General features: G+C 45.2%; 1 protein-coding gene across 3 annotated transcripts in view; it reads left to right on the forward strand.

Annotated features, from left to right (window-relative positions):
- LOC144128633 (cell adhesion molecule Dscam1-like) overlaps positions 1 to 20,864 on the forward strand; it is a 292,609-nt gene that overhangs the window by 270,801 nt on the left and 944 nt on the right. For 2 of the 3 annotated variants that reach the window (XR_013313811.1, XR_013313810.1), the window contains 5 exons: positions 1,638 to 1,841; positions 5,297 to 5,461; positions 15,859 to 15,980; positions 17,879 to 17,954; positions 19,677 to 19,753. Coding sequence is in view for 1 of the 3 variants with exons in the window: in XM_077662174.1 (XP_077518300.1) it covers positions 1,638 to 1,841; positions 5,297 to 5,461; positions 15,859 to 15,980; positions 17,879 to 17,954; positions 19,677 to 19,687 (578 nt within the window). In the remaining 2 variants the exon portion in view is untranslated. Of the gene's footprint in view, positions 1 to 1,637; positions 1,842 to 5,296; positions 5,462 to 15,858; positions 15,981 to 17,878; positions 17,955 to 19,676; positions 19,815 to 20,864 lie in introns of those variants that run through there. The other variant, XM_077662174.1, reaches the window with a different exon arrangement.

A 20,864-nucleotide genomic window follows, 5' to 3' on the forward strand; every position in this document is an offset into this window, starting at 1 on the left:
ACCGCCATTTCAAAACCGCGTTAATTTCCTTCACTGCATGCCATTTGGTAGACTATGATTTGCCATTTGGTATATATCGTATTTTCGACGTTCTCTTGTTATTTTTTTTTTGTAACTTAGCTGATATTGCGGCTCGTAGTGTTGTTTTACTTTTGCTTTGCGCTGTTTATGTTAGTGCTGTTTGAATTCGTGCTTCCCCTATCATGCGTGATGCGAATGGCCTAAGAGTAAATATCAACCGATAACTACACCCATAAATATAGAATGTTCTGCCCGTTTCCTTCGAAAACCGTTATTCTTCTCTCATGTTGATATAGTTAGAGAGAAGCCGTTTTTCGTATAAAGGTTCGGGTGATGGAAGAAACGAAAAACCAGGCACCCTACGCGCTGCATTGATCTACCACCTGCGTTCATCGGTCATAGAAATAATCACAGTATCCATATCAGCCGTGGTGCGTTATAATCATTGTCATGTACAAAACCAACGTCAGCTCATCGCACGCTCAGAGCATCAAAAAAGGGTCTGTGCTTTCGACTTAATGTGAAGGCGTGCGTACAAGTTCTAATGTTAATTCCTTTATTTAAGAAATTTCAAACAGCAGGAGCTAAACCACGTTTCAAGCAACTTGCAAAGCTTCACTAAAAACTGCCAGTAGAATAATTTTTGCAATGGTTGCACAGTTATTTAATAAAAAGTGTTGGTCGCACTGTACACGAAACACGCCGAATTCAAATTTTTCTAGGAGGGAAGTACTTGACCTTCGCTCTTTCGCCGCAGTTAAGAGTTTAAGCTTGGAAATATTTTTTTAGACTTCTCTTGTGTTACGTAGCACGCTTTAAATTGCAGTGCACGCAGTTCGACGCACAGATCAAAATCCGCGTGATCATTATTTTATTGTTGTAATTACGAGCAAAAGCCTCAGCGCTCAACTCACTCACGCCAGCACTAGATCTAGTGGGTGGAACGAGCATGTGCGCTGGGAAATCGCGAAAAGCAGCCGTCTTTTAATAATCCGCCTATATTACGGGAAAAGACTGTTTCAATTCGGTCCCCTTCGGTACATGCCTAATGATGTGTATCTTCTGGATCTAGTGTTGCTCTGGGGAAAGTCCCCAGACCCAGGGCAGAAAAGGCCGGGGCGCGAGGCCTCTCTCCCCGGTCCGGGGCGCACGTAATCGCGAGGACGCGCTTATGTGTATCTTCAACTACTTATTGTTTCTTTTTATACAATTTGTCAATTCCTAAGCATGCTTCTAATAATGAGACTGACGCTAAGGTGAAATCAGGCTGAGTGTTAGTTTGTGTCTTAATTAAGGGCTATACTTCACAGCGCTAAACAACGAAGATGACAGAGAAGAAGACAAGACAGGCGCTATCTTTTAACTGAAGCTTAACTCACGCGACAAAGGAAGTATGTACATACGGAGACATAGGGAAAAGAAATTTGGACACTTTCACACAAGACTATCCAATATCGGAATTTCGCGCTCTTGTAAAGCAATATACGGAGTGTTGACGCACGTGCCACAGGCATTATCAATGAAAAATGTCCCTACTATCGCTATGATGTATAGTTCAATCCAACTAGTCAAACTTTCCGTTATTCTAATTAGAGACCCCTGTTTTCTGCACGTAGCGGGAGTGAGCTCCACCCATGGCTCGTCCGGAGTCCAGGCCGGAGACGGCGGGGACGTGCCGCTGTACCGGAACTTGTCCATACTGCTTCCGGTCAGCGTGTCTGTACTCGTGCTCATCGTAGTGGTCGCCCTGGTCATGGTCTGTTTCCGCCGGCAGAACGACGCCTACAGCGCCGCTGGCACCGGCGACGAGAACCACATGGGTGAGTGAGATGGTGCCCAAACCATGGACACCAGTGATGGACACACGATTTTTCTTTGTGCTGCCTACTCCAATTCGTTTACTAATTAATCAGGCTGATTGGCTAAGAAAGTGTTACGGGATGCACACGACATCCGTAGAATAGATTGATGGAATGCCACGGGTAAAGATGACTTGCTATTCTGGCCCGCATAGCTGGGCTATCGATCGTAAGGATGATGACGGTGACAGTGATGATGGGTAGCGGCACTTCGTTATGACTAAAACCTTTCAGCCTTTAAGTTATTTTTAGTTGTACCTAAGCAGAGATTGCGAAGCGAAGTACGGGCGGTTGCATTAAAATGCATTACTAAGATATTTTTCCTGGCACTTGTGATCTTACAGACTCTTCTCGCCTTAGACTTTCAATGAGCACATTTGCATAGGCTCAGCCTTTGCCAGAGTGTGAAAATTAGTGTGTATAAAGTCTTTTGAAACAGGACCGCATGCCTTAATGCTCTGTGTTGGAAGCCTAGAGGTAATATAACGGCATTTCCGTTCTGTAAACGTAAATTCTGTGCTTCTCACTTTGTAGGCCGACGCCGTTAACGGGTGCCTTTGAGCGCAAAACGTTCAAAGGCGTGGCGACTGGCAGGAAAAGTTTCGCGTCCTCACCTCAACCCGGCCAGACACTCTAAACGCAGTTCGAAAAAGCATTTTTTTTCGCCGTTATTTCTTATAACCAACCCAAACTAGTACTTCCTATCGCGTGCAGAGAGGCAAACGGGAGTGTGCAGTGCAGGGTCTGAAACTAAGAAAACCCAATTGCGTTCTCAGTACACGCGAACGCCCAACTAGTCCCTCAGTTCACTCAGTTTATCGTGACATCGTCGACTGCATCCGTCCTGATGAGCTGCATCGTAGGCTATTGCCGTCTGCCTCGCGTTCGCCTCTTTCGGGGCGGCAGTTGCTGCGGCGACGGCGCTACAAACTTCTCGCGCATCAAATATTCAGGCCATTGCGTTCGACTCGAGCACCACGTTTGAAAGGGAACGACAATCTGAAATAACGCCGGAGGAAACACGACTCTGAAATATTTAAAGTCCGCGCATCCCAGCTTACACGAGGAAATAGAGTAAGACAAAATCGATTTCTCCCCCACTGCACCCCATTCAGACAGAACGCACCAAGCTGTCTAGCATTTTTTTTTCGTATTGTAGTTTCATGCCTCATGGCGTGCGTCATAAACTTTAACTCTCATCCTATGTGCTGTTCGTCTTTTTTCTTCGCTTAAACTGCTGCATCGGAGAGGACGAGTACTTACAAATGCTTTGTTTTCAGTCACACACATAAATGCCTAGTCACGCACTCGCCCGCCTGAACGCACACGCAAATGCCTCGAGGCAAGAATTACGTAAACAAAAGTTGCCTCCACAAGTAGCAACAATCACCGGCGACGAGACGCGACTGCGTTCGCACGTTCGGCGCACTCGGCATCGCCGGTGACGTCGCCCTAAGCCAGTTACGTTTCATCGTTGCAAAGGGGCTGCCGCCCGGGGAACACAGTCTATAGCTTACATGACGTGCCTTGTTTTCGGGCGAGCTGGTGGTGCCGTTCGCGATTTTGTTGCATAAGCCGCCTTCGAGTGGGGCCAAATTTGATTTTGTGAGCTCGGAGTCGACGGACGCGTCGGTTGTGTCCCCTCTCCTCGCGCATGCCTGTTTCTGGCTGAACAACGGCAGCAGCAGCGGCTGCGGAGGAACACTTGCACCCAGAAAGCGGCCCAGCACTTTTTGGAAGAGAAGTTAGTCGGCGAAAATACGATCGAGCGCCGCCCCGGCGGGAGCAATAGCCTAAGCTTTAGGCGTTCCGTAACGGGGCCACTGACATCCCCTGTCACGTGTCAGGAACTCCGAGCACGAGCTCTTGGGAAATTAATGACTTTCTAACGTCGTTTCGCGCAACATGCTTGGCATTTTATTGTGCTTTATGAGACCGTGAGACACAAATCCAGGCTTTTTTTTTTTAGAAACATCACGCCCAGTATACTTGATCGTAGTGTCACTTTCTTTTACTTTTAAGTCTAGAAGCAGCGTCCAGCTCATCTCTATTATAAGCTGAATCACTGGACCCGTCTTCGCAACAGATTCAGAAAGCTATGCTTCATTTACCTAGTGGCTCACTAGGGAGAACCATAAAATGTTGTGGCATCAGCAGTACGCTGCCTCTATTTCTCAAGTAGGTCTGTAAATCTGGTGCACGTATTGCTTGAGTAAGCGCAGGCTAAGCTACCCAAGTGAAGGGTGGGTCTTGCAGGTGGCCTTGAAAAATTCGTAACACCTTTCGTAGGGCGCTTATATACCAGTAAATAATCTAGATACTATAAAGTGGTGGAAAAACGGCCGATTTCAACTACTATTGGCATCGTAAGCACCGATATTAGGGGTTTATGTCGTTGTTTTAGTGTCAAAGTATATTCACTTTCCTTGTATGGGGCGTTACCAACACGAACTAATTTCCTCAACTTCTTTGGAGAAAAGTTCGTGAATAAACGGCGTGAAGGCTGAAGTGGAAGAGCTAAATAATAATATAACAGCAGACTGCTCTCACACATATCTTCAACACTGGGATAACGTAGGCGACTACTGCCTGAGGCGAATGGAAAAGCTCAAGACAACTCAATATGCCAGCAATGCCACCCGTCTCTTCGAGAAGCTGTCATAGTTGTGATGTTTAAAATGATACTGAGGACAACTAAATCTATTTCTTGCGTTTCGTAAGTATCAGTTTCATGACGCTTCCTACCTATGCTGGTGTTTGTCCGTCAGGAAAAGGCGCATTTTTTGCCAATAAATATGAGATGAGAAAATAGTTCCTCCACTTGATTAAAACCCATGACGCAAACACCGAAATGGACTCCGTGACCGCTGCTTGGAAATTAATGCCTGAAAACCCTAGCCTGAAGGATCCTTGCACAAGGAAACTGTCTTGACGCACCAAAGTTTACTTGCGGAAATGACCTATGATGGCGACGCCTGCATGTGTCTCCACCACTGTATGTTTTTCCTATTTTTTTCTGGCTTATTAAAAATTCATTTTCGCGGAAAGTAGCGTACTCGTATTAAAACGCAGTAACTTGTCAATGTAGTTTTCCTGTACTTATCCTCCCTTTAACTTTTATAGTAATAACTGAGGTCTGCACCTGTCCAACTTCAAAGCAACTATTTTATATAAGATGTTCATAGCTGGGTGGACACTTTCTCGAACCATTTGCCCAGAGTTTGCAGCCTCCTCTTCATTGCCAACAAGTTATGAGAAAAATTATATATCTCAGAGCGTTCAGTATGGACACTAGTATTTCGCTAAACTTGCGAAAAATTGCTGCCTTTTTTGGATTTGAACCGCAACTCATTTTTATTGTGGTTGAATTGCACAATTTTGCTGACTCCTCTTGTCTTCTGCGCTGCGTTCTATAGACGACCCTTTGCGCAAGTGCCAAGGCAGCACAGACTCCATGAGCATGACGGAGTTTTGCTCCAAGAAGGAGCGTCTCCAGCAGCAAGATGCCTACGCTAAGGCCACCTCTTACTACGCCTCGCCTGCGCGCAAGCCAGTCCCCGTTGCTTCGGGATCAAGACGAGGTGAGCGCGCATGCGTATTTCATTTTTGTGTGTGTGTGTGTGTGTGTGTGGCACGGATCATATTTTTGCACTTAAAGCCGAAGCACGGTATGCTGGTTGTTGTGGCGAAATACAAACTTCCTTTGTGCATCTTTTTGTCCCTTGCATCGCTTCATTTAGCAAGCTAGCCTCATTCCATAAAGCTTCCGCTGGAACCAGCCTACCATATTGATTGACGAGCTACTAGTAGATATGCCTACAACAATTAGTTTTCAATAACCCTTAAAACAGAAAACGCGCTTGAAACATCTCAGTAAACATGCCATCTGTAATGAGAACTGGTTTAATACGTACTGTATACGATCACTTCACTTGTGCTGCAGCAGCAGCTGGGGCATGGCATTTTGTTTTGAGGGGCGCTTTTGAAAGATCATTTGAGATATATTTTATTTGTGTGCTGTCCGAGACCTCGCCCTAAACTACAAAGTTTCAAGCCATATCCACGTTTACTGAACGGGAATACGGCAGCAAAGCATTTCCCTTTCCTCTTCTCATAATCTAACTTTTCTCGCAACGCGAAGGTCGACGGTCACCATGCCTGTCCTTTTGTTTTTGTCTCCAAACGGCTGCGCGACCGCTTATTTCCTGAGACGCCGCTCTAACATCTTCCATTGTAAAAAACGATCACTTTATTATATTCGGATTACCAGCTTACTTCATACGCCGTACTTGGATAACAGAGTTCGCTGACCCCGTGTTCCTCATTCATTGTAAATGTTTTCGAAGGACCAAGCAGCATGCTGTGCTCAGGTCTCGGTCCATCGCTTGTCTCCTTGCACGTTTTTTTACTCCGTCTAGCGCTCCTAAATGCGCTCCCACTGTATCGCAGTGAACTTGCCTCCGCAACCGCGTCATTAAAGGTATCGTTACCGAGAGTGGTGCAACGAGCCGGTCGTTCATTACCCAAAGCCTTACGTAACGTGCCTCATCGACCTACAGCAGCGTGGGATCATGAATTTCCTTAACTCAGTCACAATGACTCCCTACAACCGGACTTCCCCATTCTGCCTCTGCAGCGCCATCTTTCTCTTCCTCGCTTAAGACGGGCAGGAAGGCTCACTAGCGTGGCCTCGGAGACTATTGTCATCAATCTGCAGGGATTGCCTCCTTTTCCTAGGCAGAATTTGCACATAGAAATATTCTCTTGGCAGAGGATAAAGCTGCTTCACGTTTTACTAATAAACGGCAGAAAGAGAGATTTCCGATGCAGCATTTACACCAAATATATTCAGTGAGTTTATGCAGGGATATTTCTTGAAGGAAAGCTAAGGCATAAACAAACACCACGTTCCCTAGAGGGTCACGTCGAAGCATAGACAAAATGTTACCGAACACTTAGTGACGGTTCAGTAAGTGAAACCTTGATTTCGCTTAGTTTAGAATTAGTTTAGAATGTTGTCTCTGACAAATGTGTTCATGTAACCTCAGAACTGTTTTATAAAAATAGTTTTTTTTTTCTAGGATAACCTCGGCCTAGTTGTTTTAATTATGCATTACATTTCTGCTAGACTGACTATAATCTCATCACAGCCTCGCCAATTTCCGTCCACCAAGACACTTAACTTTTACATGAATAGTTTAAAAGCTTTCTTTCGCTGCGTTCCGGCGTCACTTACCGTGACTGCGCTCTGTGCTCTCTCTGCTCAAATGAGGATCTGGGATAAGCGGTCCTCACTTTGGGCGCTCGTTTCTTAGGCTGAGTGTCCAGACGAATGTTTGCAACTAAGCGCACCCACCTCCGCCATGTCATCCAAGGGAAGAAACACTTCCTACACAGTGTTCACCTAACTCACTGCAACTCTGGCTTTGGCCAAGCTGTGCAGCTCCTGCCCCTCCCTACTACAAATCAGCCACAGAAACTACTACCTCTGTCTCCCCTCCCCTCCCCCCCCCCCCACCCCTTCTGAACACTCTCTCCTCTAAAGGTGAAGAAGTTTATTCCAGGTGCAGATGCAAAGAGCCGCATGCCACAGGGAGCGCTACGGCAAGCTACTCTGGTCTACTTAGCCGAGGAATATACGCAGCACACCCACGTTTTCACCGATGGTTCAACTACTCAAGAAACCTCTTCCTGTGGCCTTTATGCGCCCTCAACCAGCCATGTCGTTTCTTACCGGCTGCAGCGGAAGACTTCCTCTAAGGCAGCTGATCTTCACGGCTATAACGAAGCTGTTCCCTATATCCTGCGCCGATCCCCCAGAACAAGTGTTATCTTCCCCGACTTAAGAGCATCCCTGCAGATATTGTCCAACCAGCTGAGGAACACCAATCATCAGCCCATTTCTCTTGACATCAAGTATCGACATCATTTGGCTATTGTCGCGGGCCACTGCTTAACATTTCAGTGGATACCAGCACACTGTGGCATTTTGGCCAATGAAAAAGCAGATGAAGCAGCCCGTAAAGGCCACCAACGTTGGCGATACATTCGGACCTTCTTCACAAAATCTGATGCGTCCCAAATGGCTAAAAGATCTGCTTCACAATAAATGTATCGGCTGTGGAGCTTGTCGACTTAACACTACCAATTTCTATACTCAGTCGACCCACACCAGAGATCAATACTCCTGACCAGAATTCTTCGCCACGTGGAAACGCTTTATCACCGAATTCGCCTGAACGCTGCGCTTACGAACCTGAGATCAATACTCCTTCCCAGAACTCCTCGCCACGTGGAAACGCTTTATCGCCGACTTCGCCTGAACGCTGCGCTTACGAACGGCTTGCGATACCGTTTCAGTCAAACGAACAGTCCGCTCTCTGACAACTGCGGCTCTATCGAATCTGTAGTACATATCCTGCTTGTGTGTCCTGCGTATGCTGACGAGCGTGCGTACTGTGAGCAGTCCATGGAAAAGATGGACAGCGTTTTAGGTCCCTTAGCCTGCCCTAGGCAACTGAGACATGCAATGAACTTTTTGTTTTCGTACTTAAAAGAAATTGGACATCTCAACAAGCTCTAATTTTATCTAGCATGTTGCTCTCAAGCATCTTTCTCGCAGAACTTTGCTATTCCATTTATCAGACTTTGCACCTCATCTTTTCATACGTTAGTCATCTCTCGCCGATGGCGCTTAGTGGGCATTTAATGGCCGCATTTTATGCTCTCCCAGTTTTTTCCTTTCTCTAATTTAACCTTTCCCGCACTCCTCTCTTTCCGTCTTTACCTTCCAAATTCCCTTCCCCACGCAGAGAAGCATGTCAGAGATTTTTAAACGTCGGCTAAATTCTCTGTTTTTTCATTGAAGGGTTTCTCTCCCTCGCTCTTTCTCTCTCTCTTGTCATCGCATAGATAAATATCACTCTTGCGTTATTCTGCTCTGTGGCTTGTTTTCTTGGTTACTTTTTGTTGAGTGCGCCTTTCGTAATATTTTTGGAGTGTTGTGTAAAATAGCAACTGACGAAAGTGGCAATTTTTTCTCAGTCTCTCGGATCGTGGATTGACTTAACCTAGGCAGTCTTTGTTTGAATGGCTGAAGACGGGGGAAGTGGGAGACACATGGAGGGAAGATATAGAAAATGGGTGGTGGCAGTCATGGTGGCAAGCTACACTTCTGCTAAGCTAGCTACTTAGGTTAGGCTAGCTACACTTGGGTACCGTCATCGCCATCTGTCAGCTTCGACATCGATGATGTGTCATGGACCCCGCATAGACAAAGGCTGATGTCAAATAATAATAATAAACTAAGGGTCATGATAGCACACGAGCTAACAGTTCACACAGCTGCGTAGAACGATGAGCACAAAGGTCCTCTGGAACCAATGTGCTTTCAACTAAGACATAGGTTGAAAAACGAAAGAAAAACAAGTACCCGGTCAGTTTTTTTTTTCTGCGTAACGGCACACAGCAAGAGAAAGGAAGCAAGTAGAGAAGAAGGACGAACACAACGCTATTGCGCAGAAAAAAAAAGAGCTCCAATCAAGAATACAAAACAAGCCCAAGAACTAACTCTACTGAACTATCCGGTCAGCCAAGTCCGGTTGCACTAATACGTTTATCTTAATCTCGAAGTCACGAAAAAAATGCAGAATGAAATAGAATGGAATCAAGTTACTCTAGTAGCTCTCTTAATCTGTAGTTTTTAGCCGTAATGGCAGTCCCGAATTTTTTTTTTGTCTTTAACATAAGGTGGTTGGTGGTGTTGGTGGTGTGGATGGACAGGCGGCATTAGCGTTACAGTAGCCTGTCAGCAATTGCTCCACCTGCGTCACTCATTAAAATCACTGGGACTCTACCATTGTTCATTAAGACCAGTGCCTGTTGTCAATACGTAATTAGAGAGAGTGGCACAATCCGCGACACAAGTTTTCAAATCATCGCCTGATTTTTTAACATTCATAGATGTCAACAAACAAATATAACGGAATTAAATGCAGGTGTTGTGGCATGTGACTCTGTAAATATTAAACGCCCAGCCGAAGCGGAACATAGTAAAACTTCATGATAATAAAAACTTTGAAATGCCACTTAAGGACAAATCAAGACGCCTCTGCAAAATGAAGTTATTTCAGAGTTTGCAGTGAATGCGCATGAATCAGAATTCGTTGGAACCAACCCAATCTTTCTGCGCCTGTCGACATGACAAACACTGGATCCACAACAGAACATGGGAAAGCTTTGTTTCATTACCCTGTACAGAATGGACAGATGACGAAACATCCAAACTTTGTTTCTAGCCTCGCTAAGGGATTATTTTTAATTTGGTGCCCACTTCACAACCTTTTTTTGTTTCAGTGACACGTTTGTTACCCTTTCGCCTCCTTCCTCTCGAACGGACGTGTGATTTGGCTGCATTCGCAGAACCTGAACTCGGCGTATTTGGACCTGTTTTTAGGTCAGACAGACCTGAGCTTGCTCTATTTTTAATATTTTCTACAAGGAGCCATCATTCGTGGCTTTAAAATGTGCAGTGCTCAGGTTCTAAATAAAGTTTGTGCATTATCTTCTGCTCGTATTCCCGGACTATTTACTGTTCTGTGGTGGGCTCCTTCAGAGCGGAAACACTTCGCAGCACCGGTGGTTCTTGACGCTGTCCAGAGCTTTCTTCAAGTCTTCGTCTTGCCGCTCAGAATTCATTGTTTTCTTTTACGTTCAGACTGTCCCTGAGAGCGATAAAAAAAGGCATATATTTGATGCAAGCCATAAGTAGCGTTACTTTAAGTCTTGATGAATAGCAGGCCATGTTTTGCCGTATGTGTAGTTTGAGTCTAAAATAATTCCCTCGTAGGGACATAAGGCGCAAACATTCTTAAACTTTGCTTGAGAGCAGACCCATAGACAATTGTAGTAAATAAGGATTACGTCCATAAATGACACTTGTTCGGTTGAGGCACGCAGTTGTGAAAAATGCGGCGTGCAGAAGTTGGGGCCTTTTCGATCTCTTCTCAGTCAACAAGGTTCACTTCGCAATTTTTTTCTCTCTTTTGAAGAGGCCAATCTCGCCAGCCTTCAATTCAAATTCAGCGAACATGCAACTCGTAAAGAAAGCTACGAGCAATATCACTGCATGTTTAAAATTTTAGGGGCTGAAATAAAAAAAATGCCGCGCTAAGCCCTGCATCGTCTTTTGTCCTACTCTGCCGTAAAGCTTTGTGAACGACCAGTCCTGGACGCAAATTTTCTCCGATTTCTTTTTCTTAACAAAAGGAGTTCTCCTGTCAAGAAAAGGTTATTCCTTCCACAAAGTATATTCGTCTTGCTGTCTACGTTAGGCATTTTGCATTTCCAATGTGCTGGAGCGCTTGTCTTTTGGTTTAATGCATCTATTTTGACGCGTACTTTATCAGGTGTGCAGCGCACCTAAATCTCTTGCTCGCTGTATCTGCACAGTACTTTCGGCATGTTTCTTGCGCAGGCCTGGACATTGGGGTTTTTTAATACGCTTGAGCGTTTTATATGAAGTTGTGTGCACCTCATTTGATGTGCAGTTCATCTGGCGTGCGCCTCGGTTTCTATAAAGCGGAACAGCGCAAATACAGGACGAGGTAGAGATGAACTACACAGGTACCTGTGTCGTTCATCTCTACCTCATCCTGTGTTTGCGCTGTTCCTCTTTTGAAGCGAAAAGCTTCCCTACTCGGGTCAGAGCCGAGCTTCGCGTGAGCCGAACTGGTGAGTTATGCGCATGTGTGAAAACGAGTGACGTCACGCGCCGCGCAGGTGGTCGCTCTTCGCCGCTGCCGCAGCCGACTCCGTCGCCTGACCTTTCGGCGCAGCCGCGCGCTACTGCACATGTGCGTCATGTGCATGCGCAAGGAGGCATATAATGCGCTTGCCAGAGAATAGGCGTGCGCATTCGACATGGAAGGGAAGGAGAGTGCGACTGCTGCTAGACTGCGCAGAAAAGCTGAGAAAGTAAATTCATCCGATCCAGAAGTACTCGCTTGGCAGTTGGCTGCACAACAGCGAAAAAATGATAAAGCCAAAGCTAAACGTGCAGCCAAAACGCCTGAACAGCGGAAAATACGCCTTGCTAAACGACGTCGGAAAGAAGCCGAAAAGCGTGTCTTGGCCGCATCTTCAACCAGCAGCAGCCAAGCGAGTGAGGAAGCGGAAACAACAGCAGAAGAGGAAAACCCCAAGACTCGCCGTTACAAGCTTTTCGCTTGTATATCCAGGCTGAACCAGAGCTAAGCCACTGCCTAATTTTTTTTAATAATGTGGCACAAACGTAGCCCGCAGCAGCAGGCTCATGAACCTCAGTTCTCTTTTTCTGTCTCCCGAAAGTATATTCTGCCGTTTTTTTTTCTGTATGTAGATTTCTGTCGGTCGAAGTCACACAGAGAGAAAAACATTTTAATGAATGAAGCGCCAAGAAAAAGTTACATGAGAGCACGACCTGCACATCTCAGCTCGTCCTTCTTGTATGTTCCCAGCTGGCTGCCCTGTGTTGCCAGATCACTTTTCTGGTTTCGCTAACACTCGGCCACTCCTGACGAAGAACTGTCCTCAGTTCAGGTGACGTGGCCTAGTGAACATAGCAGCACATTTGTTGTGGATGTGCCCCCCACAAGGTAAAATTTCTCGAACTTCCTCAGATTGTCCTCAATCACTAAGACCCGGAGTCCTACCCGGTACTGTTGAGGTATCATTCTCGGAGGCTGGTTCATGCTTATATGTGTATGAAGCTCAGTGCGGCCTTCGGGGTCTGACAAATTCATTGTGAGGGGGGGGGGGGGCAGTCAACTCCTTTCCGAGTTTCTCTTCAGTGATGTCCTTATCTACAATCAGCATTCCCTTTATGATGGGTTCCTGTCGGCTCATCATCCTTAGTGGGGCTAACCCATCATCGCTCACATGTCTTTCAGCGTGATCGAACACAAATCCCTGCATTAAAGTTTGGGCATCGTCCTGCTTACGCAATGGAATTTCAATCTTCTCACAATCGATGTGAAATACCATCCCCTGTCGCGTCGGCTTTGCACAATAAGATCTAAATCACCATCGCTGGTTCCTCTGTCACGCTTTCCACAGCTCTCTTGAGCACACAACAGTCCTCTCGATACGAAGCATAATGGCAGGTTATCTCTGTCACCGATTCCGTGTTTGTCACTAATGCGCAAGTACGCAATGTTTGCATGTTGATGTTGTGGCCATGTCATACCCACCAACAGGTCTGCACGCAATGCACTGTTCTCAATGGAAGTCACCTTGACGCCTTTGCAAGTTACATTACCGATTTATTTGTCCGACTTAGGCAGAACTTCATTCTTGCACATAATTTGCAGGCTGCATATCATCGCTGCTCGATGACACATTTGCAATCTGAACTCCCAGGCTTAAGTATAGCAGACGGCTTTATTACTACCATTTACAACCACCATCATCATCAGCCTGGCTAAACCCATTGCAGGACAATGGCATCTGCCATATCTGTTCAATTAACCCTCTACTGTGCCAGCTGCGGCTACCCTATCCCCGTAAACTTTTTATATCATCCTCCACCTAACTTTGTGCCGTCCCTGCTATGTTTGCCTTCTCTTCAAACCCAGTACGTTACCCTTAACGACCATCGGTTATCTTGCCTTCGCATTGCATGCCCTGCCCAAGCCCATTTCTACTTCTTTATTCCGACTAGGATGTCGTTAACACGAATGTCTGCTCTGAATCCCTCTGACCTCTACTTGTCTCTTAAGATTACGCCTATTATTTTTCGTTTCATAGCTCACTGATTTGTTCTCAATTTAGGCGGAACTCTTTTCGTTGGCCTCCACGTTTCTGCCCTATAGGTGGGTACCGGTAACATAGAGCTGCGATATACTTTACAGTAGCCACTTAAAATAGCAATCGTTATAAACTTGGCTGGATCGTTGCGGCTTATTGGACATTCCTCCACAATGTATTTGCTAGCGGGACTTGAAACCATTCGAACGTATTTTTTCAACTGCAGCACCTACGACCTACCTGCACACGCCGTGTAGAGTCAGTGACCTTCCTCTCTGGCACACCAGTTGGTTTACTGGCCGCTTCACGCTGTTCACTTGACTGCTTAAGACAAAAAAAAAAAACACTTAGAACACCACGCATACGTACAAACTATGGCACGCAACACGTAAACTACCAAGTCCCCCTGCTTTTAAATAACCTAAGAAACAGGAATGATTTCAGGGCACGTATTTCAATTAAGTCACTAAGAAGATTCCTGCTGGAGAATGAAATAATAAATGTTGCTTTGCTAGAAAAATGTAATTTAACTTTCTGCTTGAGCACGTGTGTGTTTATTAGGTGCATTTTTTATGCTTGTTAGTGCTTTTAGAGTTTTATTTCATGTTCAGTTTCAACGTTTGCTGTCTGTACAAGAGGTATGGTATATGCTTGCAAGTTTTGTGTGAAATTGCATCTTGTCTGCCCGTTACTCCTCAATAGGGCAGGAGCTCTTGTCAGGCTGCGACTTTAGCTCCTGCTTTATTACGCGTTTGTTACCTCTATAGCAAGCCAATGAATAAACTTCAAACTTCAAACTTGGTGCCGTGGACTCAATGGGAGTAGGAGTGGAAGTAACTGTTTTGTGTTGCTCTCTTGAACGTGAAATAGTCCAAAATCTTGCTGTTGAAGTTTTGAAAAGATTAATCGGAACTCTGAGCTCACTCTTGAGTCTCTTGTCACGCGGTGATCGCTGATTTTTTCATTCGGCTATTTGCTCCAATGCTCTTTCATGGTCAACATTTTCGAAGAGCGTTCTGATCCTTGTGCTCTTTGGCCGTCATGTTAACGCATGTGTCTCGCGATCGTAGGTAAACAAGAATTTCTTCCTTCGAGTCTCACGAGCTCAGTTCCAACTGATTGCACAGCCTTCTGCTCTCCAGAAACTACGACGTTACGGGATCGGTTTTCATCTGAGTCTCTTTTTAAGTTTCTTCCATTTTTCCGCGGTAGTCGTGCAACACACGAACGTCTCTTTATAAGCTTCCTTGAAGTCTTGCCAAACAGCGAAGCTTCCGAAGCGAGCCCGAAGCCCCCTTCATGTGCAACCGTGCGGTTTCAAATTTGAAGCTGACCTGCCTGCCGTTTAGAGCGGCTATTGTGTCGTCGATTTGCAGCCAGCTCTCGGCCCTGAATGCGGAGACCTTGCTGTCGATGTCTGCGATAGCCTTACTTCAATCAGGCATTGCGCGCAAATTTATTTTGTTTTCTTTTCGATGACCTCGACAAACTTCTTGTTCTGCTCCAGCACAGCTTCCAAATTGTCCCTGCTCTCAAATGCTTCCTACATGGTAGAGTCTTTAGTTGAATGAGGTTCCGTGATGTCACACAGCTTTCACCCTTCCCGCATCACCAGGGACTTGGGCGTCACACAGAGCGTCTTTGCGCATACTTGAAGCAGTCTAGCAGTGTCGCTAAGCTCGCCTCATAGAGACGGCACTCCAACGCCGGTTATGCACGATACGTCTTGAACTCGTGCCTCGATCTTGGCTAAATCTAGTTCCATCAGATCACTGATATGTACACCCACACACAAGCGTCGATCTATTCAACTTCTGAAGAGAGTGTTGTTTGTTGATGGTCACTCAGGGTGTTTTTTTGTTACTAAACAGCGCTCCAGTGACTTAAGCACCAAGAAGTCATTACACGAGAGCAAGAGCTGCAGATCTCACAGCCTCCATGCTACCTTATCCCCAGCTCACCGCCCAGTGTTGCCGGATCATTTTTGCGATTTCGCTAACCGGGAGCACTTCAAGTGAGGTGACCTTCATCTAGGGTGCGCCTCAATTCTTCCTTGCTCCCTCCCTGAAGTACACTTAACGCGGTTTCTCCGCAGGCCTTGTGCGTTTGTAATGTGGCAGTGCAGTGGATATATGGTTGTACATAGAGGTGTGTGGCCACGTGAATTTCTCGTTTCCCGTTTCCCACTTCGCAGGACGTCGGGGCGAAGATGGCGGCCACGAGTACGCCGAGCCATACGCTGCGTTGCAGGCTCAGCAACAGAGGCTACTGGCGACGGACGCCGACTGCGCTGCCGCCGTGGCGATAGCGTACCGGGTGAGCAGAGGGCGCGCATTTGCATATCGAAGGCTTGCTTCCAAATCTCTCGCGCTCTGTGCCAGCGTTATCCTCCAGAACGCTCCACAGATGGTGATGCAATTACGTTCGCCCGGCGAATGCCGACCCGACAGGAAGACAGCGACCGGTGCCCACACTGCCGCGGCCATTGTCTCGTATTCGACTCCGCTGCGTGCCCTAGTGTATGCTTATGGGCGGATGCACGTTCTGAGCCGGCATGCTGAGATACGACCCTTTTACATAATGGCGCAAAATTGTATGGGCTTCTGTATCGGAAAGCAGGGCGCTGAAAAGACAGCAAACAATACAGATTGCTGTCCTTACAGGCCTTTGTGTCGCTAAAAATAAGTTAGAAAAGAGAATGGCAGTATGTATGCGACGGGAATGTGTGAACAAATCGGCCTTTGTTCCGTTCAGGTATTCATGATCCAGCGCCTATTGCAAACGAATCATTGCCCGTCCTTCTTACAAACGACTTGTGTTCTGTTTTATTTGAAGGGAGTTTAGTCTCACTTTTGTTTCGGCGAATATTTAGAGACTCTAAATACGCCTTAGACTCTTTATTTCCGGCGCTGACAGGAGACAACCCAATGGGCACTAAGACTTCACTGAACGTCCGGAGGACGTCTCAAATGTACCCAGGACGTCCAAGGGAGATTCAGTGCCCAATGGGAAGAAGCCTTAACAGCCTTATTCAGGAGCTGAACGGATATTTGATAGCAATACGCCATGAACACCTGGAAAAATATATTTACCTGTCTTACTGTTCTTGCGACAGCGTCTCCGTAATACGGGGGATTGTGGCCGAAATCCACAAATTGATTGATGAAGGCAGCAAATTTCTCAGAAGCTTGGTCCTAAATCTCTGGGAGTAATAAAACTAAATGACGGTCTCCCCACTGTGGCTAACTTGCGGCATGAAACGTTAGAAAGAGTTGTATTTTCAAACAACAAATCATACATAAAAAAAATTATTCGCGTACATTATCCCTCGTCTGTGTTCTTATCCTCATTCACACACCTGCTCATGCACAGTAAAATCTATCAGTAATATGTGACCCTGTAGTGCAGACCCACGCATAACACTTTCCTGAGGTGGTTCTTAAACGCAGCGTGCATTAAGCTGTGCTGAATAGAGCTGTCTTCATAATTATTCAAGCGTTTGCAGTGATCGATACTTTTTTATGTATACACGCACTTAAGTAATCCTGGTTAAGATAGCTGGCCAATATAAATCACAATTAATAATGAGTTCGTAGTGGTCGGTTCTTGTCTACGTTTAAACATAACAAATTTTGTTAAGACAGCAGGCACTTATAATTAAGTTACTGAAGCAGTCGTCGGGATTATTGCCCCCTATGTTTACATGCACATAAGTAATCCTGGCTACGCTAGCCGGCTCATATAGTTCACAATTTATGAAGTGTTCGTAGTGGTCGATTCTTCTCTATATTTGCATGCACATAAGAAAACCTGGCTACGATTGCCGGTACATATAATTCAGTTATTTAAGCATTCATATGGATTGCTTCCCCTCTGCGTTTACAGGCACATAAGTAATCGTGCTTAAAATGGCTCGCACCTACAGTTATCCCCCTAAATCTTCAGCCCTCTGAATATGGAATGAAATCATCAGCTGCACTTATGCGTTTGTTTTCCGAAAAATTTTGAAAGCGAGGCAATCTAACGAAATAAATTTAATATGACTCAATGACTGTGCAGATGATGCAGAAAGATCAATTTTTCCATTTTATTATTTGTTTCTTTCTCAAAGCTGCTGCAGAAAGCAGCTTTTAATCATTAATGTCACTCGTGCGATTTTTATTGGAATAACTACGGTACTGTGCTAAACTGATCTGTTTTCTTTTTTTTTTCAGGCACGGTGCGAAGGAGCATCGTACGCAACAATTAAGCGCAGCCCACCTAGGTCCCATATAGCGGGTTATTGTCAAGGTAAGAACACCTGGTTTTACTGTACAATAAGACGTCCATGACGTCGGACGGTTGAAATCAGTTTTAGGGATCACTTCATTCATATATTAACAAATGCAAATTTAATGATATTGATGTTCTTGTAGGAGGCCATGATACGGTTAATGAACTTTCTTAGTACACTTAAAAAAAGAGACTAAAAGGGGACGAGAGGTGAGTTTCTCTTAACGACTTACTTATTTGCCACAACCCTTAGCCCTTTCCGGGACTTACTGCAAAGCATTGCATGGTTTGACCCCTAGGAAACAGGTGCCCCCGGGAGCAGCCATTTAAAGAAAAGGAGCGAACTGAGCGCGGTTCTGGCGTAACCTAGACAGGGATAGTTTCTGAGTGCACCGATAACAGGTATCACAATAAAGGCAACGGACATAAATACGCATTAATTTACGAGGACTCGAATCCATGACCGTTTCATTGTGACCCGAGCGCGGATATGACCAGGCCAGCACAGAAGATGGCAAAAAGCAGGAAACGTCTTGTATATGAAGAGCACAAATTTCTTGGATTTAGAGCTCGCAGTTTTTGTTGTTTTTTTTTTCAAACATATTGCTGCTTAGAGCAAAGCATGGTGATTTTCCTGTCATGCTTTTGCAACAAGTTGGGTAAGCCTCAAATTATACGCACCGAGCTCTAAATAGCATTGTTCGCTAAAATAATAAGTGCTGAACCACGTATACTTTAAGCCCGGTACTTTGGAACTACAAATCGTTGATTTTTAGTTTTTTTTCTGCGCACAACGTGGTCTCATTTGCAGCAACTGGCAGCTTCAAATAATGGCCTGTTGATAACAAATCTAGAAGCCCGTAATTTATTCTGTTTCTTGTTACTGGCGGGCAGGGGCGAAGGGAAATCGACTGTTTAGCACTCACCGCTTCACAAAGTGTCCCCGATGCTTACACAGCATCGCATAAGCTCGTAAACGAATGGCAATGAATTGAAATTACGAACACTTGCTACAAGCTAACTTTTACAATTCACATTAGTCACGTATTGAAGGGCGTAGAGCATGTTATGCACTATCTTAGCCGCCGGCCACTTGGGATTCATGAAGCGTTTTTATAGCGCAGTAGACTCTATCCACTTCGGTGAGCATAGCGGCAGTGCTCTCAACGGACTTAGACGACATCCTGGGCTTCTAATAATGGAGTACTATTACAGTCGAGGTATCCTCGCGCAATTTTTGTTTTGTGCTGCTATGCTGCGGTTGGTCCCCCCGTTAAGTCTCTTTATCAGAAGTTAGTTCGTTGAGTTTACGCACAGGGCGAATTTGTGGTATGAGGCGTGCCGTGTGCAGACTGAGGGACTAACGGGTGTTTTCAGGACCAAAATCTTTGCTGCTGCCCCCCTAGGACGGCTTTTTTTAGTGTCTGGCTCATGCCGAGGAAATAATAGATTAAAAATCTCCCGCAACCGAAAAGTTAGACTTTTTTTATCTGTTAGCATAATTGAGAAGAAGTACGAAACGTGCCACATGTCATTTCGTTTCAGTGAGATAGTTTGTTATTGTCCGATCACAAAGGTTATTTTCAAGAAACAAAAAATGATACCACAAAAGCAAGAACTTTTCACAAAAATAAGCTCTGATGATACTTTGTTTTTTTTTGCACGTGACGAAGATAAACATTATAAATGTCGTTAATACCGACAAGATGTCTTGATATTGCTCTATTGATTGGTTTTCAGAAATATCTTGACAGTGGGATACCTCAAGCAATGGAGCGGTGCAGTGCTTAGTATGAGTCAAGGAGGGTAAGGCGAAGGTAAGCTAAAGATCTTCAGGATGTCTTTCACTCACACTCACACAATATTCCATTTCAAAAGAAGCCGCTCAACGAAGCAGGGAGAAAACCCAGATTTACCCGCGTCCAACATTACGCGTGGTTTTTGATTCTGGCCGGTTTGTGCTTTGTATATGGAAACGAAATGATATTTGGTTAAAGGGAGGCCGGTAGGTGCTTTGTATAATATGGGAACGAAATAATATTGAGTGAAATGAAGGCTTTCAGCATTTTCTTTCAACTTCTTGTTCAACAAAAGTTTCATTTCGAACATTTCTCCTTACTCGTTCTCTATCCGATTCTTGCTGCATACGTGTGCAAAACGTGATTATTTTTCTGCTTATTTGCCCCTTCTTAAGGCAACATTATAGCGCGTTTAGCGCTTTGTATCTCAAATGCCACATGTGGGGCCATTGGAGTACCGAAGATAAGATAGACAAGGAACCATGAAACGCACATGAATAATTTAAGCATGCTAGGGAATGCAAGACATGTGGTCACATGTCAAGTTACCAGCCCTACCTCTTTTTTTTGACGCTACAGAAGCTGAGATTACAGGTATTTAGTGTATTTTTGTTTTGTTTTTATTTCTCACCTCCCAAAATCATTGTAATAGAACAAGATTTGCAGCGTTTCGTCAGGCTGCAGTTTGCTTCTTTACGGCGTATTTCTTCGCTGTTGGCCTTGACCCGCTCGTTTGTCTTAGTTATCTGCCTCTGCGTGCACTTCATGCGTGATTTGGTGCTGCCCATTGAACGCCTGCTGTGCTCCAGTTCTCTTAGGCGAGCTCGCTCGAAGCACGAAGGACGGACGTATTCGATGCGATCACATACTGCCTCGTATGTGATCAGAGAGCGTGACGTGAAGGCGGGAGAAGAAGAGCGGCCACCTTTGGCGTGTCTTTGCCTTACCAATATGCTCAGTTCCAATTTCTTTTCCTACATCAGTTCTTTTCTATTGCACCGGGCTTCCTTTTCTTTATTCAGCAAAAATCTCGCTTTGCACTTTCTTAGCTGTTCTCAGCGCTTTTTCACAATACAAATCGTACGTTTCGCGCTGCGCAGAATATATTTCTATCCGATTTTGTCATCAA

The sequence above is a fragment of the Amblyomma americanum genome, chromosome 4 (genome assembly GCF_052857255.1).
Source record: "Amblyomma americanum isolate KBUSLIRL-KWMA chromosome 4, ASM5285725v1, whole genome shotgun sequence".
Taxonomy (NCBI): domain Eukaryota; kingdom Metazoa; phylum Arthropoda; class Arachnida; order Ixodida; family Ixodidae; genus Amblyomma; species Amblyomma americanum.